The following is a 16,861-nucleotide window of genomic DNA, read 5'->3' as shown; positions in this document are numbered from 1 at the left end:
GATTGCTATTTGAAATATGTTACCTTTTCATATGGTATCACTTGAATTTGATAAAATATTACTTGTATTTCATTGATTAATACTTGACTATAGACTACAATATATATAGACTAACAAAGAGACAAAAAGAAACTAAATCTATCTAAACCTATCTCTAATTAAATAGATATCATCCCTATTTAAATAGATACTAATCTAAAATAGATAAACAAATCTTAACAATATCTCTATGAGATAAGACTAATAATAAACTAAATCTTAATAGATATTCAACACTCCCCCTCAAGCTAAAGCTTACTTAGCTTTAAGCTTGTAACAAATCGAACCCAAGAAGAAAATTATCTTAATAGATATCCCTTAATAATGACAGTCTTGGTGAAACTCTGAATTGAATAACTTTTCAAACTTCTAGTAAATCCATGGCAGCAAAAGACAACTTCTAATACTTCAAATTGAATAATCTTTTGAACTTCTGCTAAATTCATAGGCAGGCAAAAGACAACTTCTCATACTTGATCTGGCTGAAATTGATGCAAGACAAAAACCAATTCTTCTGGAGTGTCGTAGGGTAGCTGAGCCAGCAAACAAGGGCGAAAAAAAACCAGCAACAATACGCCCGAAAACAAAACAAGGCTGAAGCAACAACTCCCCAACAACAACCACACAGAAATAAAACATACTTGAGGTCGACTGATTGATGGCTTCTAAGACAAACAATGGTGTCAACTTTGACACAGACAACTCTCAAACATTAGAGAGTGGGCCAGCGCCACTCGCAGCTGAAGCCCTAAACCAGAACCAATAACTCTCAACTAGAGAGTGGGCCAGCGCAACTCGCAGCTGAAGCCCTAAACCAGAAAACCAAACAATCGAGACGAAACAAACGAAGGTGATAATGACACCTTCAAAACCAAATTGCATAAAGTCAGCTAAGAGCAGTATAATAAGAGCATCTCGAACAATGAGACGCAAACAACAACTCAAGTCTCAAAATCCAATGCGGAACCTGAGCGTGAAAACAGAGTTAAAACTCTAAACCAAACCAAACTAAACCAAACCAAACCAAACCAAACCAAACCAAACCAAACCAAACTTGGCCAACAATGAGAGATGGCACGAGAAACGTTCAAACAGGGTCAAAACAGCAAACCCACAAACCAAACAGGGAGAGGACGACCGGATGATCACAACTGTGACGACACAACACACGTCAAAACAGAGGATCCTTAAAACCAAACCTAGCTGATACACAAAGAGGACCAGCTATAACAAAGCAGCGGAGAGAGCGGCGCGTGGACTTCACACGCAGAGAGATGGGAGGCACGTGAGTCGTGAGGGCGCGTGGCTTGAAATCCGACGGTGGTGGCTGACCGTAGTCTCTAATAACACTTCCCCTCAAGCTAGAGCATATATGTCATATGCATAGCTTGTAACAAATATTATTAACTCAAGAAGCCACTGCTGTCGGAGAGAGAAATTCACACAACACTTCCCCTCAAGCTAGAGCATATATATCATATGCATAGCTTGTAACAAATATAATTAACTCGAGAAGAGAAGCTACTGCCACACAATGCAATGCGGTAATCAGAAATCGTAGAGACTTGAAATTTCCCTTCACCGCCTACTCCCAACGATTAGGTAAAGACTTTTCCCTTTCAAACAATAGCAACTTCAATATTGGACTCTAAGAAAGAGTTGCAGTGCACATCAGATGCATACATCCATTCAACAGAAGAAATATTACCAGAGTAACCCAACTCACTAATTGAGAACTTGGCTGGACCAAAGAGCCACCTTGTATCTCTCTAGTTTCTTCATACATGGTAGTTGTAACAGCAACATCAACTACTTCAGGATGCAAAATTAACACAACTTCTAAATCAGCAGGAGCAATCTGAAAGCCCTTGTATTTGATAATACCTTGCAAGCGATCAGATAGCGATCAGATGTATGTATATACTCATCCTGATTGAAATAAACATCTCCAATAACCATCTTTATCTATTGTTGAAATTGTGGCTTCCTCATTATTCACGTATCTTGTATGAAATCAAGATTAGGAAAGTTTGGACAAAGTAATAAATATCCGCTGCATTCAAAGGTGTTGCACCACTGGAGACCTTAATCAAACTCTGCAGCTTGCTTCCATTATGAAATTCTGGTTCTCGCACGGGACAGATGTCGAACGCGATGTTGGGACAATCGGTTCGACAATTGCACAACAGTACATAAATTAAATCAACGAAAAAAAACACAGGGAATTGTTAACCCAGTTCGGTGCAACATCACCTACATCTGGAGGATACCAATCCAGGAGTCAATTCACTATCAAATAATAGCTCTCAGGTCACATGAAAGTCCCTCCTATACCTAAGTACTCCCCCTTAGTATAGAGCCTCTTCAATGTCTACCACTATTACATAAGTGAATCTAGCTTAGCCCTTCTCCTCTAAGCTATGAGGAAACTTCCCCTAACTCCTAATGATCACTGCCACAGTGATCGATCCCTTACAAGAGATTGAAAGATAGATCTCATGATCAAACAACAATTTGAAGAGATTACAACTCAACTAAACAAACCAACTCTAAGCCATATGATTATCAATGGAGGCAGTAGAGAGGTGTACAAAATAACAGAACAAGGACTCACAAAACAAAACCCTAAAAACCCAATCCTTGGGTGCCCAAGGCACACTTTGCAACTAGGGTTAAGCCTCCTTAAATAGCCGTTCTTCTGGTCTTGATCTTCAATGGGCTTGCACGAAAATAGAGTCCATAAAACAGATCTGGAACAAATCTTTTAAACCAGTAACAAATCTTATCAAATAAGATTTGAACAAAAGATAACAACTTTCACAATTTAAACCAAATCAAATCCTCTTCAACAGATTTGATTCCACTATAATATATTCCAGATAGCATAGAGAAGCTTCTTCAATAACCCTAACTTGATTATCACGAAATCCATCCAAAGCTTCTAGAAAAATCAGCCAAACACACAGCAGATCCGCAGGGACAAATGTCACAGCACGATGTTACAACATCTGGTCCCACATCTTGGCACACACATACATTAGCTAAAATGCAGACAACATAAAAAAAGGAACAACAATCTCCCCCTTTGTCAAATTTTAGCTAATACAATCCACTACCATAAGGCTCTTTAGAAATATTGCAGCTTGAAACATCAGATCAGAGCAAACAGAATATATCAAGGTAGCTTACACAAAAACATCTTCAACATAGCCATGATCAGCAGCTATGCACAAAAACCAATCTCAGAAAACACATACTAATACTCCCCCTTATTAGCAGAATTTTGGCTAACACAACTTGTGAGCACAGGGGTGGAGAAAATATTCATCAACAACTATCAGTTGCACATCATAACATAAACAGCAGCGGATACCTCCTTCCTTGGCGTTGTCCATGAAACCAGAATATATTCCCTGGAACTCACCCAAAAAGAATAGGGTGCCTGCTCTGATACCAATTGAAATTCTGGTTCTCGCACAGGACAGATGTCGAACGCGATGTTGGGACAATCGGTTCGACAATTGCACAACAATACATAAATTAAATCAACGAAAAAAAACACTGGGAATTGTTAACCCAGTTCGGTGCAACATCACCTACATCTGGAGGATACCAATCCAGGAGTCAATTCACTATCAAATAATAGCTCTCAGGTCACATGAAAGTCCCTCCTATACCTAAGTACTCCCCCTTAGTATAGAGCCTCTTCAATGTCTACCACTATTACATAAGTGAATCTAGCTTAGCCCTTCTCCTCTAAGCTATGAGGAAACTTCCCCTAACTCCTAATGATCACTGCCACAGTGACCGATCCCTTACAAGAGATTGAAAGATAGATCTCATGATCAAACAACAATTTGAAGAGATTACAACTCAACTAAACAAACCAACTCTAAGCCATATGATTATCAATGGAGGCAGTAGAGAGGTGTACAAAATAACAGAACAAGGACTCACAAAACAAAACCCTAAAAACCCAATCCTTGGGTGCCCAAGGCACACTTTGCAACTAGGGTTAAGCCTCCTTAAATAGCCGTTCTTCTGGTCTTGATCTTCAATGGGCTTACACGAAAATAGAGTCCATAAAACAGATCTGGAACAAATCTTTTAAACCAGTAACAAATCTTATCAAATAAGATTTGAACAAAAGATAACAACTTTCACAATTTAAACCAAATCAAATCCTCTTCAACAGATTTGATTCCACTATAATATATTCCAGATAGCATAGAGAAGCTTCTTCAATAACCCTAACTTGATTATCACGAAATCCATCCAAAGCTTCTAGAAAAATCAGCCAAACACACAGCAGATCCGCAGGGACAAATGTCACAGCACGATGTTACAACATCTGGTCCCACATCTTGGCACACACATACATTAGCTAAAATGCAGACAACATAAAAAAAGGAACAACACATTAAAATAATACCAGCCATTGACCATACAAAGACCACATTACTGAATCAGTACAATCTCGAATTATTGACCACGCCATACAAAGAATTCGTATTCCATTCCTTGCGCCGCAACAGATAAGTATGAACGGGGGTACCGTGGGAGAGACATAGAAATTCCTACCACAGATTCTTAGTGTTCACTAATCAATGAGACTCGCCCACTCAAGGACCAACCTTGCTCAAGATACAGGCGGCGACGCTTCAGGGAAAAGATGGAGGTGTTTCTGATCCGTTTTGAGCAACTTCGGAAAACAGCGGTGGAAAGACACTGACAGTGTTGAACGCCAATAGTGACTGCCAAGAACGTGACAAGGATCACTAGGGTTTCAAGAGAAAGGGAACCATGATCAGAAAGAAACGAGGCCGTAAGAAAACGGCTAGAACTAACAAGCGCATAAGCAAAGTATGAAAAATAAATCCAAAGAGATTTGGAAAGTCACCATGAGGGGGCTCACGGGGGAGGAGCCCCCTCACAGCGGTAGGATCGAAACTTGCGCTCTGATACCAACTTGAATTTGATAAAATATTACTTGTATTTCATTGATTAATACTTGACTATAGACTACAATATATATAGACTAACAAAGAGACAAAAAGAAACTAAATCTATCTAAACCTATCTCTAATTAAATAGATATCATCCCTATTTAAATAGATACTAATCTAAAATAGATAAACAAATCTTAACAATATCTCTATGAGATAAGACTAATAATAAACTAAATCTTAATAGATATTCAACAGTATCAAAACGGGCTCTTAATCTCCATTTCTAGCACCTTTTCGTGCTGAGGAAGTCCCTCTCGAACAACTGCATCATCACTTTTGGGTTCGTCACCACCACCGTCCCAAGGTGAATAGGAGTTCCGATAGGCTACCGAACAAGGCGCTAGTGACATGCTAAGGAGACCAACAGAGGCACATTTCTAGTATGCATGGCCAGCTACTACTGTAAGCGGTTTCGCGGTCAACATGTGCCAGAGAATCTTTCTAAGAATGATTGCCGAACAACTGAGATTTTACTGGATGTAGAGTAATTCCAACTATCAACCTATGAGAAGGTGGGAGTTAAGCTTGGAACATGTGACTAATTGTGTCAAAGCCAAGAATAACTAATCTCAATTGTTTATATTAATTTGATTGACTGGTATATAAATGTGATTACATCTCATATGAGTTTTTTTTTTATAAATAAAAATAAATAAATAAGGTAAATGTCACCCAGAAAACCGAGAAATATAATCCAAGGAGGACGGAAGATTCCTCCAGCATCCTTTGTTAGAATCTCCTTATATTCTTCTCCTAATCCTCAATTTGTAAAGTTCTATTGGTGGCTAGCTCTTGGATGAAACTTCTATAGTTCCATGGTGAAAAAAATAATAGAATATATGAAATGTTAGCATAGAGGACACATCATTCTAGTTCTAGTAAATGAAAACAAGGGTAAAATGTGCACACATTCAATCTACTGCCTCGAATAGAACCAAATGTTACGATATTTACAATGTAAAAATTAGCATGTTTGATGAGGACAAGGTGCTCCACAATTTTTTTGGTTGACCTCAATGAGGTACTTATAACACTTGAATTCTTCCCAATGAGGCCCTCCTGCACCTCCAAGAAACAGAGAACTAAACCATGCCATCATCAAACTGGATTTGTGCTAACAATTCAAAGACCAACCTTCTCCGGATAGTCTACCCCGGCGGTCAGGTTGAGCTCCATGACAGACCAGTTACAGCCGCTGCGATCATGCATCGCAACCCAAGTTGCTATGTAGCGTATCCATTTGTGTTCCAGCAACCATGGGCAATTGTTGAACCAGACACGGTGCTCATGCTTGGACAAAAGTTCTATGTTGTACCAATAAACACAGTAAGAAAGCTTCAAATGCTTTCTCCAAACCGCTCTCCTTCTCCTTCCCCTGCTCGTGAAATTGTCACAATCAGTTCTTCAGTTGATGAAATTAGAAACGCACAATCCTGCAAAGAGAAGGAGGAAGATGATGGTAAGAACTTTACTTGTTGCATCTTCAGGAAGAAAAGAATTGGAAAGCAATCTAAGAAGTACAAGCAACATTCAAAAAAGGAGAGCGAGAAACCACCAAGCAGCACTAACCTTCATGATAGCGATACACAAACCAGGAAGAGGAGCAAAGATTCAACAGGAAAGGGGTTAAGAGGTGGTTCTCCTAGGAAAACATGGTCTTGTGAGCAATGGCAACCAAGTCTAAACAGCATCACTGAAGAATGAAATGAATTTGGCTGCAGCAGAATCCTTGGCTGTTGATGATATCCAATATATTTTAATTCACTGAAGTTGTGAGGCAAATTGTAATGTGTGTCACAATTTTGTTCCCCGAAAAATGATTCTCGAAATGCCGGACATCCAATCAACATATATATTAGCGGCGGTTATATACCCGCAACTAGCTAACTAGTATGTCGATTGAATATCTGCCAGAAAATGTATGTTCGCCTATAATCACTCTTTGTTACCACATTAGCAATTTGTCCACGGTGTGTCACACTTTTGTTGAATCTTTACCATGTAATGTGATTTGCTATCTTTCTCATAATGACTACTACTTGTCAAACTGTCCATTCATTTTCTTATCATTTCATTACTTTTAACATTTCTTCATCCTCACAAATTTGACACATTAATGCATAGATGCCTCTTACAAATACTACATTTTTTCTTAAATAAATCTAAGGCCGCACAACCTTCGTGGTAATCAACGATTTATTTATTTGTTCTTCACAAGACAACATACAGACTTTAAGTACCACAAAGCCCCCTCAGCTGCGTGGTCTGCTGCTGTTTTCTTTTGTCGACGAGGGGCACCATAGCACTCTGTTAGAAAAATAGGCTTGATCGTGATGGAAATCACTTTCCTAAAGTATTTCAAGCACTCTCTGATTTCGTCTTAGAGTTTGGATGCAAGAATACCCAGGATAATCAGCCTTGCTTCGAGTTTGCACAAGACTAATGAAAACTCGAAATGAAGGGAAGTGGATTTCTGTTACCAACAGATATATCTGTTCCCAACAGTCGCAATTTTCCAATTCAAAACGAGCAAAAACAAGCGGTCGTTACGGCAACCGCGTCTACAACTCAAGTGCCACCGGCGAGGGGTGGTGTGAATAGAACATGTGACATAAAGCTTGGGACCACCAAATCATGCACATGTGGCACTATATCCTCACTTTTGTCTCTTTGTTGAATGGTTGACATTTAATGGTATATAAATGCTTTGGAAATTTGCTCCACTTTCTATGTGGGACTTCATTCCAATCCATTCAATGCAAGATCAATACACTTGTCATTTTGGAACACTATGTAATTATTACTCCTTGAGTAATTATTACAACACACTCTACTCTCGAGTCTCGATGCCCCTTCTATCTCCATAGTAACCTTGAAGGTGAACCTATGACAAACATAAACTAGTCACTAAGAACAACAAACAGAGCATGCAATGGAATAAATTTTCTCAGCAAGAATGAACGCTCATAAACATACACAATATTACATTTCCTAAGAACTTATATACCATTTAGGCTTAATTACATCCTATAGTTTTACAAATGAGTGATTTTGGTCCTGGCAGTTTCTCTACATTCAAAATTGAACGACTTTGGTCCTGACCTTAACTTGTCATCTAATAATTAATGAAAAAGTTGACATATTTTTTACATGAATAGCATGTTAAGATGATTTATGTCACTATACAATGCAAAAATTAACATTTCGACCAAATTTGTTAAATTTTGAAAGTAAAGAGAATTAATTCGAGCAATTGAAACTATAGGGACCAAAATCACACATTTTCGAAACTACATGGACAAAATGTATAATTAAGCCTACCATTTAACATAGAAAATGACACCTATTATTTATTATAGCTCCATAATGGAGAAGTCATTTGTCCGGAAATACACGTTATAACTTACTTTCTCAGATGATATGGGCCTTCCTCTTTGCAACATTCAAATACAGGGGGTTTCCAATGGTTTGCTGCACAGGTCTCGAACAAACTTGACCTAGCAGATCCTTTCTTCATACCTAAAATCAAAGGAGTTACATTTTTCATTGATGAAATATTCTTTTAAGAAAAAAATAAGAAGTAATTAAAATGCAGGAAGAGGACAAGACATTCTCAAAGGAGTACAAAATTAACTAGGATTAATTTACGTAATTGGAAGCTGATTTTTATAATATTTTCAATGCATGCTTAGTAATTTAGTATACATTAAAAGGTGAACAATTTTGAATAATATGGAAGGATAAGTAATTTAATTATAGCATAACCTAAATGGAGCTTCACATCATTCAACACAAAGATAGAAACAGCATGCAATGCAAGCACTTGTTGTGTACCTTGTTCATCTGCATAGTGTGTCTTAGGTAAAGTGGTTGTGTTCCCACAAGTCTCACTCTCTTTGGGGCTGGGATCCTCTCTAGTGGATTTCTCTCAATTTTTCTCCAGTGGACATTTGTGGCAGTTAAGAACCGCCACAAAATGTTGCAAGCTGCCACAAATTCTGTCAATTTTTCGCAGCAGCATTTTGTGGCAGCTGGTAACATTTTGTGGCGGTTCTAAACAGCCACAAATTTCCACTGGAGAAATATTGAGAGAAATCCACCGGAGAGGATCTGGACCCCTCTCTTTGTGGCTCTCTTTGTTAGATGAAATTGAAGATGCATCCCCAAAGACAATGGGATTTTGACAATGCCTTCATGAGACTCAACCAAATTCATTACACCTGCAGTGGGTGTTTGTTTGTGCGAGAAAACAAAGTCACAGCGGCTGCTGAGAAACAAGAGAGTGAGTTCAAGATTCGATTTTCTATTGATTTTGAGAGATGGACAAACAGACCAGACAAACCAAACCAACCAACCAACTAGAAGCTTGTGTGACTGAAAAAGATAATTTATAACCCTAGTAATTTTTAGGCTAAAAAGCACTTTTGGTCCCTGATGTTTCAAGTTTGTGCAAATTTTGCCCTTACTTTATTTTTGTCGATGTTTCTACCCCTCATGTTTTCAAACAGTGCATTGTCTACCTCTCCGTCAGTCAGACGTTAAAAATCTAATGAAATGAGCTGATTTGGCTTTTTTTAAATATTTTTTGGACCTATCACGTGAAAATTACAAGTGAAATTGGAAAAAATGGGCATGAGAGATTCAAACTCAAGACCTGTAAGTAGAAAAACATGCATTTAACCAGTTCAGTTACATACATAATTGATATATACATCAAACAAATTTAATTCATATCATTTCCTTGATCATCATCAACTTCATATACTCCTCTTCATCTCTCCAATCCACTCAGGAACCTCTCCTGAGAAAGCATGACTGACGGAGGGGTAGACGGTGCACTGTTTGAAAACATGAAGGGTAGAAACGTCGACAAAAATAGAGTAGGGGCAGAATTTGCACAAACTTGAAACATCAGGGACCAAAAATGCTTTTTAGCCTAATTTTTATTTTAATAATTTTAAATCCTCCTACCTCATCTTCTAAATCCTTTTGAGTATATTGAAGAAATGCTGGAGAAAGGTTTACTAAATTAATATTTCATGTCTACTGGGGTGATACTTGATACACTAAAAAAAAATCTTCTTAATCTCATTAAGTAAAGAAAATGTTAAACACTTTTATAGTTTTAAGATATGAAATGTATTTAAATTTTCATTTAATATTTGATTTATCATAAGATTACATTAGCAACTAACCCTTCAATTAGTTATGGCTATGATGAATATTATTAATATATTATGCAAAATCCATGAAGTTTAATTCATTATAAATAAAAAGAAATTAGAAATCTTATGAATGATATATTAATTTTTATGAAGATAGTGTTCAAGGGTATAAGATCATGCCTAACCGATAGTAAAGTAGTACCGTGAGAGAAAGGTGAAAAAACCTCCATTAGGAATGAAATAGAACATGAATCTGTAAGCTTCTTCAACATGCGCAAGGTTAGAGCTCAAGGTTGGGCTCCTCCCACTGCTTGGGAGCTTACGGTTATATATGCGCTCTACCACTGAGCTGATAGCCCGTCGTGCGGACTTCCCGCTAGGGCCCACTATGTCAATTGTTTACCAAAAACAAACGTTCGTACGAAGTTGTAAGACTATGTACAGTGGCCGATGACTGCCAAGTGCTGGAAAGGTCAAGGAAGTTGATGTAGGGAATCCTTTGAAAGAGAGAATGCGGACACAAGTGGTGCATGACTATTGTCGTCAGCTCGTGGCGTAAGATGTTGAGTTAAGTCTCACAACAAACGGAACCCTCGTGTTTAGTTGTGTTGAAGCCTAATTTGTGAGAGCTGAAAGGGAGAGTGAAAATCGATAGGAAGAGAAGACATGCAAGGAAGGCGAGTCACTTCGTATCAGACTTCATCCTCGTCCATTGATTCACAACGGTTTGTGTGTGGCTGAGGGGATGTGGTTCTGCTGTTGATATCTAAAAAATGTGAGAAATGAGAAATCCATGAAAACCTTTTTTGAAGATGACCAAGCTGGAATGTGAGTAGAGCTCTAATATATTTAATTTCGGTACACATTTAATTTGGATGCTATCACGATCTCAAAATGTTTGTTGTCATTGTTTCTCAATTTTTTTGACAATTGACAGTTCGATGGGCACAAGATGAAAGTGTTGAGCAGGAAATTAAAGTGTTCAACAAAGAGGAAAGGGTGATATCATTAAAGAGATTGAAGAAATTAATGAATGAACTTATTACGACTTATACATGGGATTGATTGTTATTTGTCCCCTTTGTTTCCTTATCATTGGTCATTTGTTTTCTCATCGAGCTTTTGTTCAAACTTTTGGAGCCAAATAGCAAAACAGATTCATCAAAACTTAGCAATGGTTCCTAAGATAAATATTAGCAATGCAAAAAGCCAAGAAGTGAAGAAACGAAGTCTTCATTGAATAGGAAGTCAAATCATGCTAGTGCTATTATTAAAAGGATAACATCAGCCAAAAAAAAAAACACCTATCCTCTACACCCGAACCTTGGGATTATGTTGCATAATCTCCAAGTGTTGGATTATTTCAAGGCCTTTGCATTATTCAAAAACCCAAATGAGATTCAAGATACTGAATTGTCTATTTATCTATTCTCTCCTAAATCTATCTTCCAAAAACACTTGTTCAATCAAACAGTGTAGTGCTGCTGAATTGTCTCAATGTCAAGCCCCTTGAGCTTCACAACAGACTCAACGTGCCCCTTAAGCGTGTGAAGCTCCCTCAACCTGCAAAGTGTAAACCAAATGAGGCACATTGGATTGGATTTACCTTTAAATTAGTAAGCATTTCAATGAACATTGTGGTTCCGCTCGGCTCAAATTCTGGACGGACAATACCTTGCAACTTCAGCACGTTTCTTGGCCTGTTCTGCAAGTTCAGAAAGTTCCCTATAGTTGTTCTTCTCATTCATCATAGTCTCAGTTTCAGGAGGGTTGAGACCATGCAGTGTGCGTTGAGCTGCAGCCCATTGTGCTTCTCTCTCTCCCTTTCCATAATCCTTCTTTGAGGTGAAAGCAACCTGCATCACAGCACAGAAAATAAAATGGTCACATATTTTGCATCCATATGGTTCTGTTTAGTAGATAACACTAACAGTGTGATATTTAGAATTTTGAGATTGAGATTTTACCCTGTTCTCAGTAATGTTACTCCATGCTTTTCCACTCAATGCATATCTTATGATGAATTTAAGGATGTCCAAGGGGATGTAGAAAACAATGCTGTAGAGCCAAATGACACCAGCCCAACCCCATCCAATTCCTTTCATATCAGCAAAGCCCCAGTTTGCATACACAGCAATGAGTGTGGCAACCTAACAAGTTATTCATGAAAAGAAATACAAACTATAAGTAATTTGTTTGACACACAAGACTAAATCAGAAAGTGGGATAAGGGTGAAGGGTCCAGGGTTCGAACCCTGATGAGTGATTAATTGACTAACATTATTAACAACTAACATTTGCCTATTCATGTCATCATAACTCACCAGTTGTGCTGCCAGAAAGGCGACCATGAGAAGGGCGCCCGGACGTTCAACATAAGACCAACTCCTTGAACGTGTGACAAAGATGAGAGCCTGACTTACAGTACTCACTTGAAGGTAAATAGCTGCTGTGAGCTCATTGTGGCTATCCCTGATTGATCTCACTCCAAATTTGTCCTGCAAACAACATTTTAGCATGTGAGTTATGTCTGAAATCATGTTCCAACCGATATATGATTTTGAAATCTCCATCTTACTGAGAAGAAATTAGATGCATGAGCAAGCCAGAAGAAGACAACAGTCATAACAGCAAGGTAGGCACCAAGCACTATGCCGGTGGCAAAGATCTCATTCAGCTTCCATGAATCCGGAAGAGGAGATGGCTTCACCCTATCCTTGGAAATTGTCATGATCGTCCCGTCATTTAGTATGGCAATGATCAGAACCATAAAAGGTGAGAAATCAAACTTCCAGATGAGTGCAAGGAGCATAAAGCCTAGCACGATTCGGATTGTTATGGAAACAGCATATATGGTGTAGTTCTTCATTCTCTGAAAGATGGCTCTGCTTGTCAACACTGCGCTCACAATGACACTCAAACCAGGCTCCGTGAGGACTATATCAGATGCACCTCGCGCTGCATCGGTTGCATCAGCCACTGCAATTCCAATATCTGCTCTTTTCAAGGCTGGAGCATCGTTGACACCATCCCCAGTCATCCCACATATGTGCTTCCTGTCCTGAAGCCTCTTAACAATCTCATATTTATGTTCTGGATTGGACAAAAGGACAAGATTCAGACTCACATCAATTAGTAAGGTGAAGAATGTTAGAAATAAAATATAAAATCATCCATGTGTGATCAACTAATTACTTAAACTTTTTGGATAGTTAGTTCATGACATAATATCATAGCATCTATGACTAAGTGGTCTAGAGTTCGATGATTGTTGCCTTCATAATTCTAGTAAAAAAAATTGATTTTCAAGTACAAGTTTGTAAGAAAGTAGTAATTTACCAGGGAAAACACCAGCAAAGCCATCAGCCTTCTCAATAAGCTCATCAATTGGAAGAGCAGCAATAGACGCATCCTTGTGCTCACCAAGGAGGGAGGATGAAGGGTACATGTTACTTCCCATGCCAAGCCTGCGACCAGTTTCCTTGCCGATAGCTAGTTGATCACCAGTAATCATCTTGACATTCACTCCTAGGTGAAGAGCGCGTTGGATGGTTTCTGCACTGTCATGCCTAGGTGGGTCAAAGAGAGGCAAAAGACCCACAAACACCCATGGTGCTCCTGGACTCTCCTTGCTCTTTTCTGGCACTTCCTGAAAGCATGTATAGTTTGTCACAAAACTTATTCAAACCATGTATGAGCAATTATTTGTTGGGGGGTAGGCATGTACTACTACTAAGGACCATAACTCACTTGTTTGGCAACAGCAAGCGAACGAAGACCGCGATCAGCAAACTTATCAATAATGGAAAGGGCTTTGTTCTTCACATCTTCTCTAACCTTGCAGAGTTCGATAATCTAGCAAGAAATTCAATATGAGTTACATTGTTAAAGGAAACAGGAGACATCAATTATGTGTAGTGCATTGAAAGATCGATTTACCTGCTCTGGTGCCCCTTTGCTCACTCGGTGCCAATCTCCCAGATGGTCTATGTATGTTATGGCTGTACGCTTGTCCACTGGATTGAAGGGTAAGAAATGCACCTCTTCAATACCTTCTCTAGCCTGTAGTAAGCATGAAAAGTGTGTCATTATAGTTATAATCTTATCAAATCAGTGAATCACCTATGGTCATGGTAATCAAAAGTTTCATATGCATGTCTAAAGAAGCACCTTAGCATATTTTACAAGGTTACCCCAAGAGTCATTCACTAGGCTAGCAAGAGAACTTTATTAATGTGAATTTTTTTTTCTTTGTTCAAAGATTTCAAGCATGTAGAATCTGGCTTATTCGTGTAGGAAACCACCAGGACAAGAAATCATGTGGAAGAAATTACAAACCTCTTTTGGATCTCCCAACATTCCAACAATGCAAGCATCAATAGCATCTTGGTTCTCAACCCTAGAGGCCCTAGCTCCAAGCAGAATTACTGTGTCCTTGTCAGCATCTTTGCAAAAAACCTGCAATGTGGAGAAATTGGTTCCATGATTAGTAAATCTGAAAAACAAATGACATTAAATTGATGTTCCAACACAAGTAAACTTTTAATGAATTGTCTGTCTTGGATCCCCTTACCTCTACCAAATTCTTGTCCACAGTAAGCTTGTTCAGTGTAAGAGTGCCAGTCTTGTCACTGCACAACACATCCATCCCAGCCATCTCCTCAATGGCTGTCATTCTCTTTGTGATTGCACCTTGCTGGGACAGCCTGTGGGAACCAATAGCCATTGTTACTGACAAGACTGTTGGCATGGCAATAGGAATCCCACCAATGAGGAGCACCAAGAGATTGTTGATTCCACTCCTATACTTGCGGTGCTGGATTGGGTACATGACAACAAGCTCTATGATCATTCCCACAGCAATTGAGCAAATGCAGAAGTTACCAATAGCTGTCAGCACCTGATCATAACCATCAAAATGCACATTAGTGAAGAGACAAATAGTATGTAACTCAAAGAACAAAGAGATAGCTGATAATAGTAGTACCTTTTGGAAATGGCCAACTTGGTTAGTGCTATCTACCAAGTGTGCAGCTTTACCAAAGAAGGTGTGCACCCCAGTAGCTATCACAACAGCCTCAATTTCTCCTTGTTTTACTGTGGAACCAGAGAAGACTTCATCACCAGAGTTCTTAGTAACAGGCAAGGACTCACCCGTGAGTGCAGATTGATCAATCTTGAGGGGATCTCCTTCTAAAAGACGAGCATCAGCTGGAACGATATCTCCTAATTTCATACTGATTATATCTCCAGGTACCAATATAGCAGCCTCCTGCTCAGTCCACCTTCCATCTCTCAGAACCTGTCAATTGTTCAAACAGAACATATGCATGTTAAAACATTAAGTACTATACTATACACATTACAGTGAAGCTGCATTACCATCCAAATACTAGAAGCTAGCTAACAAATAACAACACATAGATAAGACTTTGATGACTACTATGGCTATTTTGGATATCTATCAGCAAACAAATGTTAGCTGCAGCACTCACTTTAAGACAAAATGTGAAGTTCTTTTGAATTGGGATATAATCTGTTCAAAGTGCACTCAATTGGTATTTAAACACACACTAGTTAGATTATTATACCTTGGTTTTGGGCGCAAGACCAGCCATAAGGGCTGCTGCAGCATTGCCTGCATTGTTTTCTTCTATGAAACTGATTGTTGAGTTGACAACTAGCAACACCATAATTCCCACAAAGTCTTGCCAATCCGGTGGCTCACCCTGCATGTTTCAAAAGATGGAGAATTAGACAAGAGAATGACAAAAACTAGGTGAGCAAAATATTTAGTGTTGTCCATAATCAGCAAATATATGCCAATAATGCCATGCAGAACAGAACGTACCCCTCCATTCGCCAATGCAATAGCCATGATAGCAGCAGCTTCCATGACCCATGAGAGAGGGTTCCACATGAAACCCAAGAATTTGAGCACCTTGCTTTCCTGTTAACAAACATTAAAAAATGTTAGTGAAAATCAAATCCTCAACGCTACATAATTGGAACTAACAGCCTATAAAGTCTAAAACCACCTTTTTTTCTCATCATCAATTTAAAACCTAGAAGCCGGTCACAAATAAATCGATCATGGCGGCTTCAAAATCAATAGTAAAAAATCCGCGCATGGTTTTAAAGTCAAAATCAATTCAAAAAGACGCTGATACAAAAATGCTATAATATATAACATATGTATAACAAGTGATTATTTATGAATGAATCCATAAGATGATGATTTTACCTTCTTTTCTTCCAATTTGTTGGGCCCGAAAACTTGCAACCTCTTTTGACCTTCATCGCTAGTGAGACCTTCCTTGGTGCAATTCAATTCTCGGAACACTTCATCAACGGGTATTCGCTCCTACAAATCAAGCACGTTGCATGGCAATGATTCACATAACATTCAACAAAAAATATTTCATTAAAAAAGAAACAAGAAAAAAATCATCAATACTAACGAGATCAACAGTCTCCTTCTTGATATCTTCGAGGTTCGCCATGATGGCTGGCTTGAAGAATTACAAAATGTTTTGTTTCAGTTGATTATTATTATTATTATTGAGATTGAATAATTATTCTTGAAATGATAGAGAGAAAACTGAGAGAAAAAAGGAAGAAGAAGATAAGTTTGTTGTTGAAGGAAAG

General features: G+C 38.5%; 2 protein-coding genes across 2 annotated transcripts; both read right to left on the bottom strand.

Moving 5' to 3' along the window:
* Window positions 1–7,248: 7,248 nt before the first annotated feature.
* Window positions 7,249–8,565, bottom strand: LOC130749670 (ribonuclease 3-like protein 1). Its single transcript, XM_057603043.1, has 3 exons — window positions 8,456–8,565; window positions 7,853–7,932; window positions 7,249–7,355 (listed from the first exon to the last, which is right to left on the bottom strand). The coding sequence occupies exons 1-3, from the start codon at window positions 8,563–8,565 to the stop codon at window positions 7,249–7,251; spliced, it is 297 nt and encodes a 98-aa protein (XP_057459026.1).
* A 2,863-nt stretch (window positions 8,566–11,428) lies between these two features.
* Window positions 11,429–16,861, bottom strand: LOC130748441 (plasma membrane ATPase 4). Its single transcript, XM_057601659.1, has 15 exons — window positions 16,675–16,861; window positions 16,458–16,577; window positions 16,065–16,163; window positions 15,805–15,942; window positions 15,201–15,515; window positions 14,787–15,113; window positions 14,552–14,671; window positions 14,153–14,275; window positions 13,964–14,068; window positions 13,553–13,862; window positions 12,792–13,306; window positions 12,538–12,711; window positions 12,181–12,363; window positions 11,888–12,069; window positions 11,429–11,776 (listed from the first exon to the last, which is right to left on the bottom strand). The coding sequence occupies exons 1-15, from the start codon at window positions 16,714–16,716 to the stop codon at window positions 11,680–11,682; spliced, it is 2,850 nt and encodes a 949-aa protein (XP_057457642.1). The 5' UTR covers window positions 16,717–16,861; the 3' UTR covers window positions 11,429–11,679.

The sequence above is a fragment of the Lotus japonicus genome, chromosome 3, assembly GCF_012489685.1.
Source record: "Lotus japonicus ecotype B-129 chromosome 3, LjGifu_v1.2".
In the NCBI taxonomy this organism is placed as follows: Eukaryota; Viridiplantae; Streptophyta; class Magnoliopsida; order Fabales; family Fabaceae; genus Lotus; species Lotus japonicus.
This window is presented reverse-complemented; position numbering and strand designations above follow the sequence as displayed.